The 24525-nt window shown below is 43.3% G+C and overlaps 1 protein-coding gene across 4 annotated transcripts in view; it reads left to right on the top strand.

Moving 5' to 3' along the window:
• The window catches only part of nf1a (neurofibromin 1a), an 85156-nt gene that overhangs the window by 9678 nt on the left and 50953 nt on the right, over positions 1 to 24525 (top strand). For 3 of the 4 annotated variants that reach the window (XM_037774427.1, XM_037774429.1, XM_037774430.1), the window contains exons 2-27: positions 347 to 490; positions 1932 to 2015; positions 5360 to 5550; positions 7146 to 7252; positions 7576 to 7643; positions 8559 to 8634; positions 8855 to 9012; positions 9110 to 9283; positions 10176 to 10304; positions 10416 to 10490; positions 10582 to 10713; positions 13094 to 13231; positions 14477 to 14590; positions 15287 to 15366; positions 15795 to 15918; positions 16229 to 16475; positions 16897 to 16970; positions 17103 to 17186; positions 18896 to 19285; positions 19658 to 19797; positions 20984 to 21106; positions 21934 to 22017; positions 22114 to 22230; positions 23627 to 23808; positions 23896 to 24107; positions 24300 to 24461. In XM_037774427.1, coding sequence (XP_037630355.1) covers positions 347 to 490; positions 1932 to 2015; positions 5360 to 5550; positions 7146 to 7252; positions 7576 to 7643; positions 8559 to 8634; positions 8855 to 9012; positions 9110 to 9283; positions 10176 to 10304; positions 10416 to 10490; positions 10582 to 10713; positions 13094 to 13231; positions 14477 to 14590; positions 15287 to 15366; positions 15795 to 15918; positions 16229 to 16475; positions 16897 to 16970; positions 17103 to 17186; positions 18896 to 19285; positions 19658 to 19797; positions 20984 to 21106; positions 21934 to 22017; positions 22114 to 22230; positions 23627 to 23808; positions 23896 to 24107; positions 24300 to 24461 — 3609 coding nt within the window. The remainder of the gene's footprint in view (positions 1 to 346; positions 491 to 1931; positions 2016 to 5359; positions 5551 to 7145; positions 7253 to 7575; positions 7644 to 8558; positions 8635 to 8854; positions 9013 to 9109; positions 9284 to 10175; positions 10305 to 10415; positions 10491 to 10581; positions 10714 to 13093; positions 13232 to 14476; positions 14591 to 15286; positions 15367 to 15794; positions 15919 to 16228; positions 16476 to 16896; positions 16971 to 17102; positions 17187 to 18895; positions 19286 to 19657; positions 19798 to 20983; positions 21107 to 21933; positions 22018 to 22113; positions 22231 to 23626; positions 23809 to 23895; positions 24108 to 24299; positions 24462 to 24525) is intronic. The other variant, XM_037774428.1, reaches the window with a different exon arrangement.

The raw sequence follows: 24525 nt of genomic DNA, 5'->3' as shown, positions 1-24525 counted from the left end.
TTCAGTACAGCGGTAAACGAGAGACAGATAAAAAGTGGCGACTCCTTACCTTTCAAGCGGTCATAAAGTCTGAATATGTGTCCATATCTATCTATCTATCTATCTATCTATCTATCTATCTATCTATCTATCTATCTGATAATTTGAACATGTTCAGTATGATCTGAATGTGAATGGTACGGTATGTGATGATTGCAGCATAATGAAAATAACAAAGCTTTCAAACCCAGTATAATAATTCTGTAGTGGTGAATTGACTTCACTGTAATGTAATGCCATGAGTTGAACAGTGTGTTGTTTACATCATCATCATCATCATCATCCTCTCTCTCGTCTTCTCCTTCAGCTTCCCATTAAAGTTGTTCACCAGAACACCCACACCAAAGTCAGCACAGAGCACAACAAGGAATGTCTGATCAACATCTCCAAGTACAAGTTCTCCCTCGTCATCAGTGGCCTCACCACCATCCTCAAAAATGTCAACAACATGGTGAGTTGGGGTTCTTTCCCTTTTTCTGTTTTGAAGACAACAGTGGACAGATTCAAGAGTTTTGTCACTGTTGAAAGAGTTGTTGGTCGGTTGATCATTCCTCCTCTTAATCCTGGTAGTGAAGCATTACCTCCCTAGTTCTAGTTGTCGCATGTAGACTGCTGGCACACACTTTTTGGACCATCTCTCCTTGAAGGCATTCATGGCATTGCACTCCGTTGTTTAAACACAAAGTGACGGAAGTAGTTGTGTGAAGATTCAAAAAGAAAGATATAAGCTCAAATCCTGCCCACTTTCACACCTCTGCACACCTGAGGCCCGTACTAGGAAGCAAGGTCAACACACCCAGGGTATCTTTTTGGGATCAGAGGCCTGTACTACGAAGCAAGGTCAACATACCCAGGGTATCTTTCTGGCCCGCTACAGTTTCATAATGAACTGGAAATACTTTTACTCTTCTCAAGGGGTGGGGTCTGCGTCTGCATGAGTGACTCAATGTTCGGTGTGGGAGGATGCTCTCCCCGGCGTTGGTTGACCCTTGTAGGGCGCATTTCCTCCATGGCGGTGCGCCGCGACCGGCTTCAGTAGGTCGGCTTGGAAAGGCCCGGGGTATACCGGGGTATTTAGAAATCGCAACAGTATCATTTTCAGTACAGTCATGAATACAGACGCTGCCGAATCTAGTGTGCGGTCGAGAGAATCGAGCGAGAGTGTGTGTGTGTGACGGACCAGAGAATATGAAGTTAGCAGTAACGTTAAAGTAAAGTAACAAGGCGCAACTCAGTACTACTCGCTACTAAATAGATTCTGCCCAAGCCTAGTTGAGGTTACAGCACCCCCCGCCTAGACCTCACCTCTTCCCGGGGCGTGGACCCCTTGGTTATGTTGTAAATAAAAATGCCTATTTATTACTTTTATGCTCGTCGGGTCTCCCTAATTTGTGGCAGCTTTTGAGCTGGGCTGTAACAGCTCTCTCTTCCTGCGGAGAGGGACGGGCTCACGGCGTGACTGTCCTCAGTGTGAGCAGTCTGCGGTGATGTCGGCAACCCACCCGACCCGTCTTGAAACACGGACCTCGTTTTGTTAACCATGCGTTGTGTGTGTGTGTGATTTTTTTTTTTTTTTTTTTTTTTTTTTTACCATGTCATCACTATTCATATCTATACAACCAACGTGTTTATGATTAAAGTGTTTACTAAAGCACAAAATTGTTTATCTAGCCTTTTAATTGATGCATTCAACTTTAAACTTTTAATATTTTGTATTGTTTCATATCGCAATATATGTCACAGAATCTTTTTTTTTTACATGTCCGTTTTTTTCCCCATATGGTGCAGCCTTAATACTGATGCAGCAACACCAAACCTTGGGGTTTCCTAATGCTGTGTCCTGATGTCTAAATGCTGAGTGAATGATGTTTTGACTGTGATTGTCTTCACAGCGGATATTTGGAGAAGCTTCTGAGAAGAACCTCTACCTCTCCCAGCTCATCATCCTGGACACCCTGGATAAGTGCCTGGCTGGGGTGAGTCTTCCCTCTGAACACCCTGTCTTGACCTTTTAAAAAACAAAACCAGTAACAACAACAAAATAGATTTTTAGAAATGATCAGATCTGGTCTATTCGAAGACCGATGATCCACGCCTTCATTCTACACTTCTACAATTTGATTTAGCAGACGCTTTTGTCCAAAGCAACGTACATCTGAGAGTTCGTACAACACAAGTAAGGATCTAAATAGGAGGGAACAACGTTAGTGACAACAGCTTCAAGTCGGATCGGACACAGGTGCCGACAGGCACGTCAACGTCATTGATGACAACGTCAATGTCATCATCATCATGAATATCCTAATCAACATCAACAACATCCTCAATATCCTCATCATCAACATCATCAATAACATCAATGCTCCACGCCTTCATGACAAGCCTCTGTGTTGGGAGTAGGTTGTTACCTCCTCTCCTTGCGAATTACTATGAAATCCAACTCAGAAAAGATTCAGTATCTCTGCTGCTGTGTTTGTGCTCGCCCAGACACAAACCTCTGTTAATGTACTTATCCTCCATCATTCACGCTCTCCTCATCTCTGGGAGGTTCCTCGGTGAACCGGCAGGCCTGGATTACATTTGCAGGCGTTTAGTGGGAGCCTATCATCCGACGGGAGCTGTTCTCAGCTTCCTGTACGGTTTTGTCATCAGTGTTCACAGTCAGATGAAAGCCAAGGACCTTTCTGTAGTTTTGTTATAGAATAGAAATTTCAAGAACAAAAACATAAGGTCATGTTATAATATGATTCTGCACCAACATGTCTATATTGTCTATCAACTAATACAGAGTTGTTGTTTTTTTAATACGCTTTGATTTAAAAAAAAAAAAAAAAAAGAAGAAAATACAGATGCAGCTTCACAGTGCATACTTGGCTTACAATAAGCCTTCATTAAAATTAGTAAAGCAGTTGATATATTTTTAACAGCTGAAAGGATTGAAAATCAATGGGAGTTTATGTAGCAGATGATGATTGTGCTGCCCTCGGTACATGTGCTGTATATAACTTGACAGTCAGCTAAACCCCTTCCTAACATCAAGACTCTGAAGACAGTAGTCCCCTTATCCAGAGGTTTAATGATGTTGCAAGGAAAGGTGTAACTAAAATAAAACATACAAAAATCATATTCAACACTATGCTTGCTTTTAACACGTACAGAACACAGATATACACAATGTAAATATACCAACTCAACCTTTAATATGAGTTAAATCCCTTTGTTTTTAATGTTACAATTCTCTTCTGAGAGCTGCTGAACACCTCTTCCTAACATACAGGGAGTGAGCGAATTCTGGCGAATGGAGCATGAAAAATTGTCTGGATATATGACGAGCAACGTCACTCACTATTACATAAAGAGAGTGATATTGATTAACTCTCAGTTACTGTCCGGGTCGATTTTGATCAATGAAAATAGGTTTGAGGTGGAGCAGGTGAATGAAACTTTGCATAAACAGAGCCAGTGCGAGCAGTTTTTCAAACCAGCGATACATGGCTGATGCACGGAGCAGATTAGGACATCTTCACTGAGAGAAGCTGAAACAATCTGATGTTGGCTTGTTCCCATCGCGTCCAGTGAGGATGAGGTAGAAGGTGAAGTTTCAGTGAAGGAAGGGCCCGATGAAATCCGTTTTATTTTTTCCAATATTCTGTTTTCCGTTTAAATTTTTCAGAATTCTGTATTTTAGTATTTAAAGGTCAACTTTTTACACGTATAAATTGTTTTTTTTTATTACCAATGTGTGAACAGGTTGTAACCGAACGTAAAAAATGAGACCTTTTGCAACTTTCTGGGTCTCCTCTCTCAGTCTGTAGACTGCTTTTAATGTAAAAAAGCCGGTCCTGTTTTCCTAGGAAAATCCAACAGATGTGACGTAATGCTCGCTCGCGCCTCAGCCGTAGCTAACACTCGGTTGACATTACTGCCAAGCATGTGAAATATAGAGTGTTATCGTGGATTTAGCTGCTAACGTTAATCAACATGATGCCTGGCAATCATGTTCAGTCTCGGGTGTGTCGATATTGCGAGCACAAGCGCGAGCAACAGGACGCTGACTTGACTTGTCGTTGATTTAGCGGCCACAGGTGTCCCTGTTAACAAACAATTTCTGATTCTAACAGAGAGTCCCTTTTAAGCACATTTTGTCATCAGAAAAATTGTCTAATCTAAGCAACATGATAGTGGGCTGCTGAGTGCCGTCCCTCAGCGCACACAGACTCCGCCTCCGTCCTCGATGACACGCAGCGATCAGACGATAGAGAGAGAAAAAAAAAAAAAGGAAACAAGGGCTACAGTAAATGACAACAAAACCATATTTTTATAGAATACAGCAGACTTGTAATGGACTGCAGAAGGATTCATGTTGTGTTTTTGTAATGATTATGTACTGAGGTGGGTCACACAGATACTGGTATTGAAAAGATGCAGCTTTTTATATTGTAGACTGTTGTAGTCTAACTTTTGAAACACTTTCTAAATAAAAAGGGAGTTCAGTTCTCTTTTTAAAGAAGAATTGGAAATGACAGTTGTCAGGGCATAAAACCAATGATCTGTTGATCTCCATAGTCTAACAATGTTTAAATCAAAACCTATTCTCATTTTGGTGACAAGCTGCTTCCCGCCTAATTCTCATGTACAAAAGAAAACAAACAAAGTGAAGGAAAAACTAACAGGGCATCTCTGTATTAATGTGAACACATTGAACGGTGGAGGATCAAAAGTAAGTTTAGCTGACTTCACTGACGTTAAACATCAAAGCTGAGAGCGTCGGAGCTGCTCTGCGTCATGCTTCCTTCCATTGTGCTGCCCTCTGTTTCCATCACAGTTAGCTTGTAGTTAGGTCATTTTGAGACAAGATAAAAAGGGCAGCGATTCAACTAACAAAATTAAATTTGACTTGGTGGCTTCTGGACTGATGATTAGAATCTTTGACCCTTGGGGGACAGCCTTGATTTAAAAGGGTACTGTTGACTTATAGCAGAAACACTGAATTTTATAACAACGTTAACAAAGAAATTGTATTTAATATAGATTGGTAACATCTGGCTGACACCTGATCCACTCAGTTAGGTCAGTATTGTTATTTTAGGTGTTGTGATGTAGGATTTAGATGGACACCTGGCAGCCAGTGGTTTGGTATTCACTGACATAGTGTGCGTGTCACATGGCTTCAGTGGGCCTTTCAGTAACAAAAAGTAACCTGTTCCTTTGGGTGCTGATCCATAGCCCCCTCAGTTTCAACATGGGGGACCACATCAGTGAAACAGACTAAAAGGCCTTTTTCCTGACCGTCTTCCTGCTCTCTGTCCTCCCTCCTCAGCAATCCAAGGACTGCTTGCGTCTGGATGAGACCATGCTGGTCAAACAGCTGCTGCCGGAGATCTGCCATTTCATCCATACGTACCGCGAGGGCCACCAGCACGCCGCTGAGCTCCGGGCCTCAGCTTCAGCCGTCCTCTTCTCTCTGAGCTGCAACAACTTCAACGCCGTCTTCAGCCGCATCTCCACCAGGTAGCTCACTTACCCAGTTTGTCACCAGGCTGGAACAGCATGTGGTCTTCTCAAGAATGACTAGAAGTAAAAAAAAAAAACTCTGAAATCTGTGATAATATCTGCCCGACCAATCTTGTCCACCTCTGATATGATTATATACAGTATGTGTTGTAAACCGGTGTTAAGCTAGGATTTGTTTGTTTGGGGGGGGGCTCTGTAGTTTTGGTACGGGGCTTCTGGGATCCTCTTTTTTTAATAAACAGGCGCTATTATGATGCTTTTTTTATCTGCTCTGCACCTTATTAACATTCAAAGTACTTGTTTTAATCATAAATGTTTATGTATTATTATAGATTAATCTACTCAGCAGTATATAAAGTCATTAAAAGTAGCTCCACCTTTACCAGCTGCAGCATTAAAGTGCTGAATACAGTAATGCATCAATGATTATAATCCAACAATATGATATACATTATGTAAGGGATAATGTACAGCTAGCGGGTCATTGTTGTGAAAGAATGAGAGAGACATGACACAAAAACGGTCCGCCAGAGTCCAACATCAGAGCTGCGCCCATAGCAACGGTCTGTTATACATAGCAGCTGTCTGTTATACATAGCAACGGTCTGTTATACATAGCAACGGTCTGTTATACATAGCAACGGTCTGTTATACATAGCAGCTGTCTGTTATATATAGCAACGGTCTGTTATACATAGCAACGGTCTGTGATACATAGCAACGGCCTGTTATACAGAAATTACAGACCGCAGAACGCCGTGATTGACCAATCAGAATCGAGTATTCAACACAGCTGTGTAATAAGCTATATTAAGCTATGTTATGACGTATAACTGTATAGTATCTTTATTACTCAAAATATAAGCTGACTAAAAATGGCCACCATATTTTCGGTTTCGGCAACCAAAAGCTGATATACCTGGTTGCCAGCCTGACAACCACTTTTAAAAGTAGTGCTGAGCCCTGCATTAGTTGGGCTGAATTGAATTCACGTGAACTTGAGTAACGGAGGGAACATCAGATCACATCATCAGATATGAATTCTCTGTATAGTGTGTTTTGTGAAAGTTAAATATATCAACTTGGTCTCTGGGCAGTGATGAGGGGCATTTTCACTATTGTCTGACATTTTATTGACCAACAATTAATCGATAATAAATATAATCTTGAGTTATAGTCCAGTTTGTGAATGACTAGACGTTATGGCTGTGTGATAATTCAATATTATTCTTTATGGACTTTAATTGGATCTTATCATGTTAGCGTTCTACACATTTAATTTACCCAGATGTATGTAATCTCAAGCAAGCTGTAATTTAGAAGAAAACAAACAACCAACATAACAAAATGAGCTATTTAAGTATGTAATGCTTAATAACGGAACACATTTCACATCATTTTGATATTTTACATGTGATGATTTTTTATACATTTCAGAAAATTACCTTATAATATCATGATGATGGTTCCAGCCCTACTGGAAGTACATGTTGATGTTGAGCAGTGTGATGCTGGGAAAGGAAGAAGTTGTGTGTTCATCAGAAGAATTTTCAGTCCCAGATGAAGGAGTTAATTTCTTGGTTTCTCCTCAGGCTACAGGAGCTGACGGTGTGCTCCGAGGACAATGTGGATGTTCACGACATAGAGCTGATGCAGTACATCAATGTGGACTGCTCCAAGCTGAAGAGGCTGCTACAAGGTTAGCTTCTAATGTTCGTACAGGTTTACATCGTCAGGATCAGAACTTCTTAAAGGAAGTTATATATTATAAGTTGTTACACATTTCAGATGTAACTTGTCTTATTTTGTGAGAGCTGGTCTTAGGTGTAGGCTGCTGAGAATTTTAAGAGATTGTAAGGATGCCAGGATTTATTAGGGCTGGGTAAAGAAATTGTTCTTCTTCAAGGGATGTTAAGAATTCCTGATCTGTTACACGTGGAAGCCAAAAATGATGAAGACATTGAGATAGAGGTTGATCCAATGTTTGTGATGTATGTGTTGATTCTGTTTGTTTTCTTCCAGAAACTGTGTTGAAGTTTCGAGCTCTCAAGAAGCCTGCCCAGCTAGCAGTCATCAACAGTTTAGAGAAGGTACTTCTACCATCCTGTTTGTGTCCCAAACTAGAATACTTGACATTCAAATTGCTCTTACAAATCTTTGACTCACAATAAGTTCAGTGATTTATGGCCAAAGTGTAGACGTGATACAAACGTGATACATTCTCTGATCATGAGCTTGACGGCCTCCAGCGGGTTCTTAGGTTGCCGCTAGGGATGTCACGATACCAGAAATCTAGTAGTCGATACCAATACCAGTGAATTTCCACAACTCTCAATACCAAATTCGATACCACGGTAAAAAAAAAACAAGATCAGGCAGGCCGTTCCTCCCAATCACCCCCCTCCAGATTTCTCCATCGTTGCCCACGTGGGCGTTGAAGTCCCCCGGGAAAACTATAGAGCCCTTTCCAGGACGCTAGCCAGAGACTCCAAGAAGGCTGCGTACTCTGAGCTGATGTTTGGTGCATAAGCACAAACAACAGTCAGAGACTTCCTCCCAGCGACTCGTAGCCGCATAGCAGCGACCCTCTGGTTCTCCGGGGAGAACTCTAACACAGCGGCGCTCATCCGGGGGCTTGTGAGTATCCCCACACCCACCCGGGTCTGGCTCCAGGAGGGGGCCTCGGTCTCCCTTGTCCGGGCGAGGTTGCTCCAGTCCGTTTTGTCCGTTTCATTGAGGTCTGTGAATCGCTCTTGGTCTGGCCCCTCCCATGAGACCACTTTGCCTTGGGAGCACCCAGGATCACTGGGGCACACAAACCCCTCCACCACGTTAAGGTGGAGATTCATTGGAGGGGGAAATAGCTGAAATGTCAACAATAACTGAGCAGTCGTTAATACGTGTTAGCAGATAAATGTTTGAGTGCTGTCAGTTGGCCCGTTTCTAAATGGATAGTTCAGCTGTGTACAGGTTCTTCTTATTCTTATGCTGCTCCCTCTCTACAGGCGTTTTGGAACTGGGTGGAGAATTACCCCGATGAGTTCACCATGCTTTACCAGCGACCACAGGCAGATATGGCAGGTATGAATAGATTCAAACCATTCAGTCTAACTTGGGTTGAATCTTACCTCATCTCACATTATGCCATTGGTTTTGATTTTTTAGATTTTTAGATTTTTAGAGTTTTTAGAAGACATTAAGGGTTGATATTGTGTTTTGAAATATAGGTAGTATAATCCAAAACACAGATTGTCAGCTGTACATGTTTCTTACTTGTTAACGTGAGTCTTTCTGTCTTCAGAAGCTGCAGAGAAGTTGTTTGACCTGGTGGACAACTTTGCAGAGAGCGCTAAGAGGAAGGCAGCTGTGTGGCCTCTGCAAATCATCCTCCTCATCCTCTGTCCAGAGATCACACATACCATCTCCAAAGACACCGTGGAAGACAGCAAGGCCAACAAGGTGGGAGGAAAGAACACACACACACAGAGAGATCCACAGGGGAAGAGACTGACTCCAGCACTCACACACACACTTTCCTTTCCTATTGTGTCTGCAGAAACTGTTTTTGGACAGTTTGCGGAAAGCTTTAGCAGGCCAGGGTGGCAGCAAGCAGCTGATGGAGAGCGCTGCCATCGCCTGTGTCAAACTGTGTAAAGCCTCCACCTACATCAACTGGGAGGATCACTCCACCATTTTCCTCCTGGTCCAGTCCATCGTCCTGGATCTCAAGGTCTGACCAGTTACTGAAAATGGATTTTTCTCTCTTCATGTTGTGTTTTGTTTTCAGTTTTCCTTCTTTGTATCCATTTTGGTAACAGCAGCTAGACAACTAAATCATTTGACATTGGAAAAAGTTGAATTTGCCACAACTACGATCCTTTAGTTGGTCGGATCAGTTATTTAAGCTCGAAAGGAAAAAAGACGCTGAAAACGCAGAAACTGAAAGAGGGATTTATACTAGGAGTGTAACGATACCATTATATAGTTTTTACAACGATACGATACATATCAGTTTCCATGGTTCCGATATGATTCAAGGACGATATTTGGCTCATCTTGAGCGATACGATATGATTTGATTCAATGACTTGAAATCCATACAATAGATATTTTTTGCCAAAATTCAATCAGTGTGACTGTGAAATAAATATCTGATACTGGACAGTGCAGGTCAGGATTCCTCAAAGTTTTTCTTGTAAGGGAATCAGGGATAAATGAATTAAGGATACAAACAAGTAAACACAACGATTAATGGCAAATAGTGCTAGAGTTACCTGGGCGTTCGGTGTTCCCATGGCGTCTCAGTAGGTGCGTGGAAAGACTTTTATTTGGCCTTTGCATATTCTGCAGCAACAGCTCGTCTGGCTCTTCCTCGCCGTCAGCCTGCTTTGTTTTGTTGTCGTCTTTCTGAGATTGGTGACGTCATTCAATGTTCGATATATTTTACATAAAAAACATATGCATGGTAAATTCCAGTGTTCGAATTAAACTGTAACTTCTGGGAGAGACATATTTTTATTGCTCTCTCTGAATGTATTGTGACGAGTCTGGAGTGTATCTCACCAGAAAATGTGTTTTTGACCGACCTGAGTGACCTGTACCCCCTCCCCTCCCCCGCCCAGGCTCTGCTGTTCAACCCATCCAAACCCTTCTGGAGGGGGACAGGCAGCCAGAATGCTGACGTGGAGCTCATGATGGACTGCTTCGTGTCCTGTTTCCGCATCAATCCTCACAACAACCAGCACTTTAAGGTGGACTGAAAAGAAGTGACATTCATTTGTTGTTTGTAACGTTTCCCCTACAGGTACGTAATATCAGTAGCTCTAGCTGATTCTCACGAGTGTCTCCTCTTTGCCCTCCAGGTCTGTTTGGCCTCCTCCGCCCCCTCCACCTTTCACTTTGTCCTGGTCAACTCGTTGCACAGAATCATCACCAATGTAAGTGTGCAGAGCTTCTTCACCCGTTAGTGATGATGGAATAGTTTGATGTGTTACTTCACTTGCCTCGTCCTGTCTTGTCTACTTTCAGTCCCATCTGGACTGGTGGCCTAAGATCGATGCAGTGTACTGCTACTCTGGAGAGCTCCGCTTTATGTTCTCTGACACCCTCACCAGAGTGATCCAAGGCGCCGGCACCCACGCTCCACTACGCATGACGCCGGTGAGAGGACTTGTTACATTACTTTACTACATTCATACAACCAATCAAGAGTCGGAGTGAAGTCTGAGCCTGAGGGGTAATAAACTAATGAACCGGTTGAACTCCTAAATCTGAAAATGTGTATTATGGATAAAAAAAAGCATCCTAGAATTACCAGACATTGAATCGTTTTCTTCTTTATGAAAAAAAACAACAACCCGTATGAGTCATATTGAGAGATAATTAGAGTTTACTACAACTTGGGTTTATTTTGTCCATCATTTCTATCAGTTATGATAACATTATATTTACCAAAGTAATCGCTGAACAAGCAACACAGTGACATACCTACAAGGAAGTCCAACAACAAGCACGAGCAGTCAGACGACCACACTGGTTGGAAACAAAGCAGCAGTTTATTTAGATCATCTAAACCGGCTTCTTTGGAGGTCAAACTGAAAGTGAACACACCTGAAATGTCACTAAGAATACCTCATTGCTCAGAACTCCGATGAGTGTACAGTAGTGACCCAAGAAGTCGGTGTGTAAACTGATGTAAAATGACGTATAGCTGGCATAAACATGGAGCTGAATGGCTGACTCTAACTAAACGTGACGAAAGACTGAACTCTCTGTCAACGGTGATGAGTAAACTGTATTTGACATGGATCGCTGACACCTGGCTGATGGCCGATCCTCTTAGGTCACTTAGGTCAGTATCGAGGCAAATACCAGTTCCAGTGCAGCCCTAGTTCCCAGATATCTCCAGTGTCAATAGTGCTGAGAGGAATGACGACTAAACCTATGGAAATGAGACTCCTGTTGTAATAAATCGGTATTGTTGTCCTTTAATTACTTGAGGTGTTTAGTAATGTAATCCCCCTATGATTGAAAATGATGTGTTTATCGGTACTGAAAGGATAAGGCTGGCTTTCTATGTTTGTCCCAACAAATCAAACCATGTGCAAACCCAAACCAACTATGTGTTAGTGCCTCTCTCAACCCTCACTACCCTGCCTTTCAGCTCAAAGCCCATTGGTTGCTCTTGAAGACGTGAATGTTTAAAAGCAGCTCACAAATATATAGTTCCTTTTTTTTGTGAAAGGCTCAGTAATTTACTTAAAGGGACTATTTGTAACTTTGTAAGCGTATAAATGTAGCGGGTCGTCACACATGCGCGCTCGCATATGCGCGTTCGCGTGTAGCCGCTGTACCCTCCTCCTCTGCCTGCTCGCCTTCACTCAGACAGCTCAGCTCGCTCCACCTCTAGACGTGAACGCGCGCTCACTACACACTGCAGAAGAGTTAGTTTAGCTCTGAGAATATCTAGTGAATGTACAGGGGACGTTTGTGTAGAAATAACTGCTGCAGCTCCTCCAGACCAACAGAGGCTTTTCGTGTCTTGTGAAGTGACCAAGCTGTGCAGAGAGTTACGTTGTCTTCTCGTTGCCGACCGGGTGCCGGTGTCTCCTCTGCTCTCTCCGGCTGCGGGCGGAGAGAGCAGAGGAGACACGCTGCAGAGCCCCGCTGCCTCAGCCTGCACTTAGGCAGGAAAAGCCAACACTAGGATCAGATCTAAATCATGTTCATGGAGAGACCTTCGTCTGGTCAGCTAACATTACTGCCAAGCAGCTGAAATATAGAGTGATATTGTGGTTTTAGGTGACGTGTGTCGCCTCACTGTTTTGAGTGATGCTCGTTCAGGTATATTGAGAGCGAGCAAGCGCGAGCCCGGCGCTGACTTTCATTGATTTCACGGCCACAAGTGTCGCTGTTAACAAGCATTTCTGAAAGTTACAAATAGTCCCTTTAAACAGCTGGTCACTATAGTTTTTATCAAATGTTGCTCAAACAGGAGGAAATAATGCGTTTGTTGGGGACTATTTTCAGTGGCGGATTAATCCACACGGTGTTGTAGTGTGTATTTACGGCAGCAGGACGGTGTATGTGGGATTGAGTCTAAATAAACTCCAGTGTGTGTGTGTGTGTGTGTGTGTGTGTGTGTGTGTGTTCATGGTGATGAAGGAACATGTCAGCCAGTGACACAGTGAGGCTCACTGATGTGTGTTAATGGAGATCTATGGCTCAGAGGAAGAGGAGATCTCCGGCTGGGATACACACACACACACACTACTTAGTTAGAGGATACATTCAGTGTTGGTTTGGCTCTGCATAGAGGATTTGTTGACAATAAGAAAAATGTAGAATATTTCAGTGTAACATTTTCTTTATTTCACACATCTGAACATAACTGGATTCATTCAGAGTGTATGATTAACACCTTGAATGTGCTCCAAAGTCCACTCCTGGTCAACAAGTTCTCTTGATGTTCTAATGCAGTTTGTGCCTGAACCTAACGAGAGTCCTCCCTGTTGTCTGCTGCCCCTTTTCCCCCCCACAGAGTCTGACATTCAAAGGGAAGATGACCACCAGCCTTAAGTTCAAAGAGAAAGCCACAGAACTGGACACTCGAAGTTACAAGTGCCTCCTTCTCGCTTTGGTCAAACTCATCCACGCTGACCCCAAACTCATGTTGCATGTGAGTCCTGTCTGGATGATTCAGCGTCTCAGGAACAACTTTGATTTATTATTATTACTATTTTTTTATCTCCACAGGACATAATGAGATCGGTCGAGTGTGTGTGTGCATCTCTGTGTCTGTCCACGGCTAATCTCACACACTGCTCCCTCAAACTGTGTAATATTTTGGGTGCTCATTTCTGGCTGGATTCTCAACTTTCCTAAGAACATGCTCTCGTGGTTGCAGCGACTCGCACTTTCTCAAAACACCTTTTATTGCCTGTTTGATACTAACATTGACTGACTGCTCACTCCTCACATCATCATACTACTCTGAATCGTCCCCCCGGTCGGTAGGGGCCATCGACTGATCCCACAGTGGGGGAATACAGGTTTGCTCCGTTTTATTGTTTTGGACACTGTGTTTGGCTATCGGCTAACAGCTAACGGAACTACTCTCACCGCTGACTGCATCGCCGCCGCTGCTCTGTGGCCAGAGACACGGTTATTCCGTGTCTTTTTGTGGGCATCGACCTCACATTTACACGCATATTTTCCAAAAAAAAAGACTTGAAGCCTAATTAAATGCTTTTCCATTCACCTGTATTCCCATTTGTTTTAGATATTTTTAGATGATAAAGTCATAGAATATGACGACAGACATTTGGAAGATTAATTCCTCAATCAAAGATTTGCATGTTAATAAAATGTCTACTATCTGCTGGCCAGTCCAGTTGACCAGCAGAGAACCAGACTGACTGCTGAACCCAGCTGCTATTTCATAAAGAAGAGGTGGGGGCAGGCGGGGGTCGTGAGAACACGGTGGGGTGGAAGTGAGTCAGGAGCGGCAGGTGAGTTCAAATCAGAGCGGAGAGCCGTCGCAGGAGGAGTGGCAACAGCTGAGACAGCATATGTCAACATGTAATCTAAATGTATACATTAATAGAATAATAAGTTTAACCAACTAATATTTCTGTTGCCAACTAGCGAGGGTAGCAACATTTAATCAACTAGTGGACTAATCAAGCACATCCCTAAATCATTCAGTCAAACATTCCAGCAGTGGTCGCTGCAGACACACCTGGTGGAGATCTGCACCTTTCTAGTTAGTTTAATTATGATGAGCTTCTACATTCACTACTTTGTCTTCCACGCTTTCCTGCACTCGCTGTTTTGTGTTCTTGATATTTCGTGTCGGTGTTAATTCATCTCAACTGGAATGACAAACAACTTTTTTTAACTTGAACGTGTTTTTGTGTGTTAGGACCCAGTGAAGCAAGCTCCAGAGATGCAAAGCAGCACAGCAGAGCTCATCACCGGCCTGGTGCAGCTAGTGCCTCTAACTAACACCACCCAGCTCTCACAAGAAGCCATGGAGGTCAGAGACCAAAGCCACTCCTTCACTGAATTTTTAAAAAGTTTTATAAAAATAACTTTTCTACCCACTGCAGCTTTAAGTCAGTGGACTTACAAGAGACATATAAAAAACAAATAGTAAAAATGTAAGTATAAGAGGTCGAGATAGCCTGACTTGTTCATCACTGCAGATGTTTCAAAGTAAAATCCCAAGATGGCAGGAATTATGCTTTTAATGTGAAACATTTGTGCAGGAAGTTTTGAGTTGCATTCACTTTTTTCATTGAGCTTACCAGTGATGGAAAAATGTTGAAATGGGGGAAACTGGAAACATTTAAAAACCTAAAACAGTATTTGTGTTGTCAGCAGTCACATGACTCAGTTGTACTGATGATGACTTTATCAAGATGACAGGTAAACATGGAGGTAGTGTTGTTTGTATTCACAGGAAATGGTCAATTTAAACAGGAGTGGATCAGAAAACTGTGAGGCTTCTTCCCAAAATATGATTGAATATACGTGCATAACAGAGAATTAGAAATAACAGTCTGTCTGTAGTATAAATAAAAGCCTGGTTCTCTCTGCAGTTGAGGAAAATAGCTGCATACTTTATCTCTGTTTTTGAGATCTTACCTACACTAACCACAAGCTGTTGTTTTTGTGTCCTCCTCCTGGTTCTTTCTCTTCCTCTCCTGTCTTCTGTCCTGTCCGTGTCCAGGCTCTGTTAGTTCTGCACCAGCCAGAGACCATAGACCTGTGGAATCCCGATGCCCCCATAGAGACGTTTTGGGACATCAGGTACTCAATAGTCTTCTCATCAAATGCCTGACTCTCCTCCACAGTCATACCCATGATGGAGCCACAGTTGCCTGCTGTGACTCAACCATGATGTGGTTCGGGTGACACAGAAGCTTTGCAGCGTCTTCAGACCCCTTTGTATTTCTATATATTTTGTATTCATCACATTGAATTTAAGATACAATATGTGTTAAAATAAAAGTTATTGAGATTGAAACCAGGAAGCCAATTAGACTTGATCCCAGAAAGTGCATGAATATTAATCCCTCTACCCGTGCTGTGCTTATTTGTTATGAGTATTGAGCATTGGTCTCTACACATTGAAATGCTTCAAAAATAATTTGGATCAGTTTGAGATTTTGTGGTAAGCATTACATAAATCTTTATGACCCTCGATGTTCTAACCTCATTGTTGCTTCTTTCTTCAGTTCCCAGGTGCTCTTCCTTATCTGCCGCAAACTGATTGGCCAGCAGCTGGTCAATGGGACAGAAGTTCTCAAATGGCTGAGGGAGATCCTCATCTGCAGAAACAAGTTTCTGCTCAAGAACAAGGTACAGTTCTGTTCCTCCTTACTGTACTTACAACAGGCTGCTTTGTTAGTTACAAAAAGTCAACCAAAAGACAGGTAATGACAGACATGCCAACAACTGAACAAATGATGCCCTCCTTCCTTTGGACCAATCGGTAACAACAGAATAGGTCTTTATTGTCAACCAGAGATTAAATTTGGTCTTCAGCTAACCAAAGAAAAAAGACAACATAAAAAGAAGACAAGCAGTTTGTAAAACAAAACCATAGAAAAGACCCTGTCTGTGAGAGAAGCAGTGTGTAACATGTATGTTTGGTCCTTGATTGCTCCAGGAGTGTGCCACTATGGGCGGTGGTATACCCATCTGCCGGCAGGCGCAGACAAAGCTGGAGGTGAGTCTCTACATGTTCCTGTGGAGTCCGGACACCGAGGCGGTGCTGGTGGCCATGTCGTGTTTCCGCCACCTCTGTGAGGAGGCTGACATCCGCAGCGCTGCAGACGAGGTGCCCGTCCAGAACATCCTGCCCAACTACCCCACCTTCAGTGAACTGGCCTCCGTCAGCAACATGATGGGAACAGGTCAGTGTTGCTAGTCCCACAAGCTGAGTTGATCAAGTGTCTTACCTTGTATACTACATCTTAGCTCAATGTTCAGCACTGCACCAAAAGGAGGCAGAGGAATAGCTAAACATGTGACACTGTGCTATGTCAACATAGCACAGTGTCACATGTTTGTCTCAACATAGCACAGAGAGACTTAAATTCTCTGCTCAGGTAGACATTACTCCTCTATATCTTGCTCCAATTCCCCAGATTATGGATATTAGCTGATATAATGGATATTATGGAAGTATGGTGCATTGTTACATCTATGTCTAAATGGCTCCCACTTCCCACTTGTACCAATAAGCAGAAGTAATTCCTCCCTCTTGAACTTTGTACAAATTCTACAGGCGTTGCCAACTTGAGGACTTAAACAGTTTTGGTCTTGTTTCCACAGGCCGGTCCACCTTGCAGAAGAGGGTGATGGCCTTGCTAAGGAGGGTAGAGCACCCTACACCAGGAAACATTGAGGTAACATTCAGTTCAAATTCAAACCCATATGCTTCCCTATGTATGTATGATGTCACGTTAGCAGTTTTTTCCTCACCTCTGTTTGTGTACTATTGTTAATGTCCAGTTTATTGTCTGTTGGTCCACCCTCAGGGTTGGGAGGACACATATGCTAAATGGGACCACGTCACCAAACAGATTCTCAACTTTCCTAAGAACAAGGCAGATGATGGCCAGGTAAGCATGTTACGCAGAAGGTACCATTTAGTGATGGAGTTTTGATCCAAATGTGATGCCTCAGACGACACTGGTTTCATTTACTGAAATGTTGATGTTTGCATTGTGTTTAAAGACACACTGACAGACTGGCAAGGAAGTTAGCCAAGTCTCAGAGAAGCATTAGGGCAAGTGCAGATGACAAGAACCTCTGCCGTGATTTGCCTGTCTCAGACGAGTTTCTTTGATCTGAGTCTAAAACCCTTGTGTCGGCATGAAATCCGCACTTGTGCCTGTCACGACGGGTCCTCTAGTTGAAGCGGTTCAGAGACGTGTCCTCACCACCTTCGCCTGTAGTTGGAGGACACACACAAACAGTATCCAATGAGGGTGCACTGACAGTATCCAGTGAGAGTGTATGGGCAGTACCCAATGAGGGTGCAGGGGAAACCAGAGGCAGGGAGGAAGAGAGGCAGCAGGGACACACACAGAATGATATTATTAATGTAATAAGAGTCATGGGGAATGGAAAGGAGATGGAGTGACTTAGTAAGACGCACCAAAGAACCACAAAACATAGAAAAACATCCCAATATATCAGTGCATATGTCTGAGCTATCAGAAGAGTTCAGTGTCACCCTGTATTGATATTACAGTTATCTGAATGTCAAGTTCAAAGCCACAGCTCCCTGCTATCTGAATGCTCTTACACCCATTTTAATGATTTATTCTCTAATTCTTTGTAAGAATCGTTTTTTAGTCTTATTTGTCATTAGTTTGGTAATTTTAGTTAACTCTGTTGCGCTCTAGATAATTGTGGTGTTCTCACTTTATGTCTGTTATTGATCATTCTGTATAATAATAATAATGTCTCGTGTAAATCCATTCTGTGCTCTTTTGTTTGAGACATTCACCACGTGTCTGGTCATCTGATTTCCTTGTAATATTGTGGTACTGTAATCCAGTCTTCTGTAAACAGTACACCTGGTCTGAGATCAGTTGTGTAGTTTGCACCCTCACGTCAACATGACAATAATCTGGGACAAATAATGTCTTGTGGTTTGAGCAGCACAACAACTCTGAGTCCTGTCATCTGCATGTGACTGTAGTTTCACTCATTTCGGCCCATTACATAAAGGTGCTATCATTTCATCTATACGAGACTAACTTTCTATGTATGCTGTCGCACAGACTGTGGAACTGATGTGTGAATAGAGAGCATTCAGACATCATTAAATATGTAAATTAACAGGCAAGTTAAATCATTCAGAAGGAAAACAAAGGAGGAGTTCCTAAGGCAGACAGTGGAGGTCAGTGACTGGTCATTAGGAACACATGTGCGCACATTCACAGCTCATTCACATTTCTGTCTGGCTGAGTATTAGTCGACTGAACGTGCTGCTGCTCTCCTCCATTCAGGGAAGGCAGGGTGAGCGCACATTCACACAGGAACACCGTTGACTCTGCAGGGGACAGGAGCTGATATCTGGAGTTGTCTCTGAGACCCCAAATTTAGCAAGAAAATGACTAAGTTGGCAACAGTTAGGATACCTTCGATTGTGTTGTGTGTTTTCTTTTTGCGTTTAGCTTCAGGTGGGATTACAGTGTGAACCTGTTGCATTGTGGGCATAGACAAACAGTGTAGAATAATACATGCACAGAAGTAGACTCTTTGGTGTTGTGGTCCTGTTGTTCAGTGTCTCTGTGTCCCCCCCCCCGCCCCCCCACAGCAGGAGTGGATCAACATGACCGGCTTCCTGTGTGCTCTGGGCGGTGTATGTCTCCAGCAGCGCAGCACCCCCGGCCCAGCCACCTACAGCCCACCTATGGGCCCCATGAGCGAGCGCAAACACTCCATGATCTCCATGGGCCCCTGCGACATGTCCAACCCCGTGGCCTCCGTCTCCTCCTGCTCCTCATTGGCATCCAACGAGACGCCCGTCGGCCGCTTCCTGGACCGGCTGCTGGCCCTGCTGGTGTGTGGCCACGACAGAGTCGGCCTCCACGTTCGCACAAACGTGAAAGACCTCCTGGGGCTGGAGCTCAGCCCCGCCCTCTACCCCATGCTCTTCAACAAACTGAGGAACAGCATCGGCAAGTTCTTTGACACACAGGGACCGGTGAGTTGACCTATGGCAGTTCTTGTAATATCTAACAATACTTCAAACTCACAGTTTGTCTTGTACCAGATTAGTAAAAAAAATATTAACCTCATCCCAAATGTTTCTGTATTGGTTCAATGTTGGAGCAATAAAAGAGTGGTAATCCATGTATGAATTTGGTTTTCTAAAACTGATATGAATCTGTGGTTTCTTGGGCCGTATTTACTGTGTGCCCCTCCGTATCATAATTTCCTGGCTTGCTCATTCAGCTTTCCAAATCGACACATTGTCTTATTCTTTCCAAGGTCCGTTTTTTGTATTGGTTTAACTTATCAAAAAACCCAGTTATGTTTCTATCTGAAATGTACTCAGTGGTTCTCTTGTTTCCAGGTTCCGATCAATGACACTAACACCCAGTTTGTGGAGCAGACCATAGCCATCATGAAAAACCTGCTAGATAACCACACGGAGGGCAGCTCTGAACACCTGGGAATGGCCAGCATCGAGACCATGATGCTCAACCTGGTCAGGTCAGTACTCCCTGCTCTCAAGGTAGTATCTGGCTGGACCGCAGCAAAGCAGGGGCCAGCCTTATAAACAGGATGTCTGTCATAGAGTGAGTTAGTGAGTGAGTGATGATCTTATACCACTAAGTGCGTCCGTTCACACCTGCCATTAGAATGTGTCTCCAGTGACCACTTGTGATCCGATCTCACTTCCCCGCTCTATATGCAAATAAACACGTAGTAAACACATGGCTAATGCAGCAGATGTTGTGATGTAATACTACAGGAAAATCAGTAGTAATATCCTACATATTCATAAATTCAAGTAAGTTTTATTGACATCAAAATAAAAGGTTATTGTACCGGTGGTCCCCGGGGACACCGCTGCCTTTACCAGACAACAGCGGCGTACAGAGCTTCATAGAGCCGGGGTGGAGAGAGAACAGATCTGTGCAGAGCAGCGGAACAAAAACACAGACACATCTCCGACAGTGTGATAATAATGAACTTCCTGTGCCTAGTCTGATAGTCTGTAGATTATGTAGATATTTTAATAAAATTGCGTTGCAATGGAACCTATAATTGACTTTAACTTCTTTTAGCAATATACGTTCTTTGCCCCTACTAACTAAGACTACAACGCTAGCCATTATCCAACACCCACTGTCACCAACATTCGACATGTGATCTCTGAATGTTCTCCATTCCGTCATTGTGTATAAGCATATTTAAATATTGCTTTGGAAAGGCGGCAGGCCCTGTTACAAATAATGTAAAAATGGTGTGAAGACCCTTTTTTATAAAATGTGAACACTAGGAATGCTACAGCAGTGATTTAAAAAAGGGCAACATGACAGTTACATACTGATTTTTTTGTACATCTAGCATTTGTCATATGTTTGTGGAGTGGAGAATTGCTTTAAGCTCATAAAAACATAAAAGCAGCACAAGAACATGTAATTAACAGAACAAATATGGAAACCAAACACATCACAGTTTAAAACACTTCACTAGTGAAAAGTATAAATAAAACAATGCTGTGGAGCAACGGCTCAACTTTTGAATTTAAAATGCAGATCGCACTGTTTTTTGGTTGCCAAAGCTTGTGGAGAATTAGTTAACAAAGTGAAAAATCAAATGTGCATCGTATTGTGACTTAAAGACAGAACATAGTACTCTGAGTTGTACTGACCTGTGCTCCATCACTCAGGTATGTGCGCATCCTGGGCAACGCGGTCCATGCGATCCAGATCAAAACCAAGCTGTGCCAGCTGGTGGAGGTGATGATGGAGAGACGAGATGACCTCTCCTTCTGCCAGGAGATGAAATTCAGGTCAGTGACAGCAGATGATTAGTAGGTATAGACGCATCACTCTGGATCTTTACAGGTCAGTTACAAAGCCACCTTTATGACTCTATTTAAACACATTAAAGCTGAAGGAGGCGAGATTGGAACAAATTTGATTTAAAAAAAAAAGTTATTTTTATAAAACGGTCGCTACATCGTGACAGTAGTACATGAAATAGGTAACCTGAAAAAAAATTATGTGCCTCTTTGTCCTCCGGTGCTCCTAACGGCATCTGCAAGATTTCACAGACCGGAGGAAAACAAGCAGTAAGAGCCGATCTGGGATCTGCTGTCAATCTGCTGTCTATGAGAGCCGGCTGTCAGTCACTCGCAAACTCCTATAAATGGTCAAACTAGGCAGCGCTGATCAAATATGAATCAATATTATGTTACGTTAATGCCTATTTCTCATCTCAAATGTTTTCAGAATCATCTTGTAGTGCACGGTTTAGCTGTAAAATGAGAAAGTTTGTGACGCCGCCGCCATTGTGAAATCTGGTGAAGGAACAATTTTTTTAAAGCCATAAAACAGAGCAATTAGGAGGTGCAGAAGTGTTAAATAGTTTTCTCTCAAAACACTTGAATTACAAAATGCTGAAAGGTTATTATGGAATTTTTGCTCAAAAATACCAAAAATATACTGCCTACTGAAGCTTTAACTAAACAAATTATAAGGTGACAAAGTAATGGCAAATTTAAAACCTGGTTCGAGGTCTTATATTTCCCTCTACTTCACTCCCACTCTATTTCAGATAATAATTTATTTCCCCCTTGGTCAGTTTGGAAGGTTTCACCCATGCTGTTGTTTGCAGGAACAAGATGGTGGAGTACCTGACCGACTGGGTGATGGGAACCTCCAACCAAGCTGCTGATGACGACATCAAGTGTCTGACAAGGTGCAGCTCTGTTACATGTGTTACTAATGCATTCTAAGGACCAGAGAGAGCTCCCTCCTCACTATTGTCTCCATTGTGTGTATGTGTGATGTGCAGGGACCTGGACCAGGCCAGTATGGAGGCAGTAGTGTCTCTGTTAGCTGGTCTTCCCCTTCAGCCGGAGGAGGGAGACGGAGTAGAACTGATGGAGGCCAAATCTCAGCTCTTCCTCAAGTAAGAACACACCTGCACCCAACCTCCTCTGTGACATCTGATCTTACACGAATCTAAACAGAAGTTCACAATAATTTTAAGACATTTAAAAATGATGAAGCGCACCTTCAGTTTTTATCAGGTCACTTGAAACAGCATATTCAAATAAACTCCATGGAGGAGTGGGGGGGGGGCGATGTGTTGTTGGGGTGGGTAAGACTATGTTCAGCCAGAAACAGCTCTCAGGGTACTTTGACCATGGAGGGGTCATATGAGGTTGAGGGGGCCTCTCACTGGATGAATAGAAAAGTCCCTCAGTGTGTTCCCATGCACTACAGTAACCAGGTTAGTGTAATCATATACATGCAGCAGGCCGATAATCCGATTCCTCCCCTTTCATCCGTCGCTCAGCTGTTACTTTGCCTGTCAGCAGTAATGTCTACCTGAGTCTATGATATCAGCATTAATATATCATCATCAACTATTGTCTATGTAAAGATATAGAGGAGAAATGTCTACCTGATGATGGACACGGGACACAATGGGATGCAGAATGTGTTTTAGGACGTTTTCGTATTAGGTACGATTGATTTGTACCGCGCCAGAGTAAGATTCTCCCCCTCTCCACTCCCCCGCTGCTCAGCTTTCACAATCAAGTTGATCCGCACCCGAGTACACTTGCGTCATCATCCATGTGTATTTGTTTATGTTGAGATCAGCTGTTCTAGTGGCGGAGTGTCATAAAACACTTCATTCAAACTTAACAGAAACAAAATAAAACTCACCCAAACCGTCATTGTTAGTATTTCCAACACTCGTCGACTCTGGGAAGGAACCTCTCGCCTGCCTTCCTGCTTTATCACCCACGGCTGTGCAGTTCAGAGGATGAGATCGGCGCATGCTGCGCACATATACAGACTTTGGAGGGAGACCGGCAGCGTTGAAAAAAAGCCTGCCCTTTCAAAACTACTCGCTGTCTGATAACATTACTTGTGTTAACCAGTAGTCCACTTCCGTGTTTTGGAACAGTTGGCTTTCACACCTTGGTATGAACCGTACCCAAGGTGATACCTGTACAGCCTCAGGTGGCCATTTGAGGAACTGTAGTTTTCGGCACTTCTGCGTTGGCTTCATTTCTCATCAGGTTGCTACTTGGTCCAATAGTCATGACCATCTGAGAACACATTTGAACAAGACAAACTCCAACATGCAGTGTTTGTGTACAGTATTGACAAGTACAGTTGGATGAGTGAAATATGTCAATGACAAATATGAAGCATCATGAAAGTGTGTAAAATCAAAGCTTTTGAGTATATTCAGAAAAAGGACGAATTGCGTCTCTGAATCGGCGGTAAAGTACCTGCATGGACAAGCCTTTTCTAATGAATTAGCTGTTGTTGTTTGTGGTGGTGTGCAGGTACTTCACCCTGTTCATGAACCTGCTGAATGACTGCAGCGAGGTGGAGGATGAGGGCCAGGCAGTGGGGGGGCGAAAGAGAGGAATGTCCCGCCGCCTGGCCTCTCTCCGCCACTGCACCGTCCTGGCCATGTCCAACCTGCTCAACGCCAACGTGGACAGCGGCCTCATGCACTCCATCGGTAAGTCAGCCACAATATTACCGGTCGCAGCATTTGAGAAATTTCTACATAGAAGAAGTTACCAACAGAACGTTCTTCCTCCCCCAGGTCTGGGCTACCACAAGGACCTGCAGACTCGAGCCACCTTCATGGAAGTGCTGACCAAGATCCTGCAGCAGGGAACGGAGTTCGACACGCTGGCGGAGACGGTTCTGGCTGACCGCTTTGAGAGGCTAGTGGAGCTGGTCACCATGATGGGAGACCAGGGAGAGCTGCCCATTGCCATGGCACTGGCTAATGTGGTTCCTGGGTCCCAGTGGGTGTGTACCTCCTTCTTGATTTAGGATTGGTTTCAAACATTATGTCGACAGTGGGCATAAAACTTAGATACCTGCACTCAACATATACTATGTGCTCAGATGTGTAGAAAGTATTTTAATATGTTGCATTAACATACAGACATAAAACCTGTTTCCAGCAGTGATGTGTATGTGTGTTTTTTGTGTTTCCAGGATGAGCTAGCCCGAGTCCTGGTGACGCTGTTTGACTCCCGCCACCTCCTCTACCAGCTGCTGTGGAACATGTTCTCTAAAGAGGTGGAGCTGGCTGACTCCATGCAGACTCTCTTCAGAGGAAACAGCCTGGCCAGCAAAATAATGACCTTCTGTTTCAAGGTAGGGAACACAGAACCACCTCTAATTAGAAATACCTGTCAGACCCCAAACATCTGCCCGATAG

The sequence above is a fragment of the Sebastes umbrosus genome, chromosome 7, assembly GCF_015220745.1.
Source record: "Sebastes umbrosus isolate fSebUmb1 chromosome 7, fSebUmb1.pri, whole genome shotgun sequence".
Classification (NCBI taxonomy): Eukaryota; Metazoa; Chordata; class Actinopteri; order Perciformes; family Sebastidae; genus Sebastes; species Sebastes umbrosus.
The sequence above is the reverse complement of the archived record's forward strand: the minus strand, read 5'-3'. Positions and strand labels throughout refer to the sequence as shown.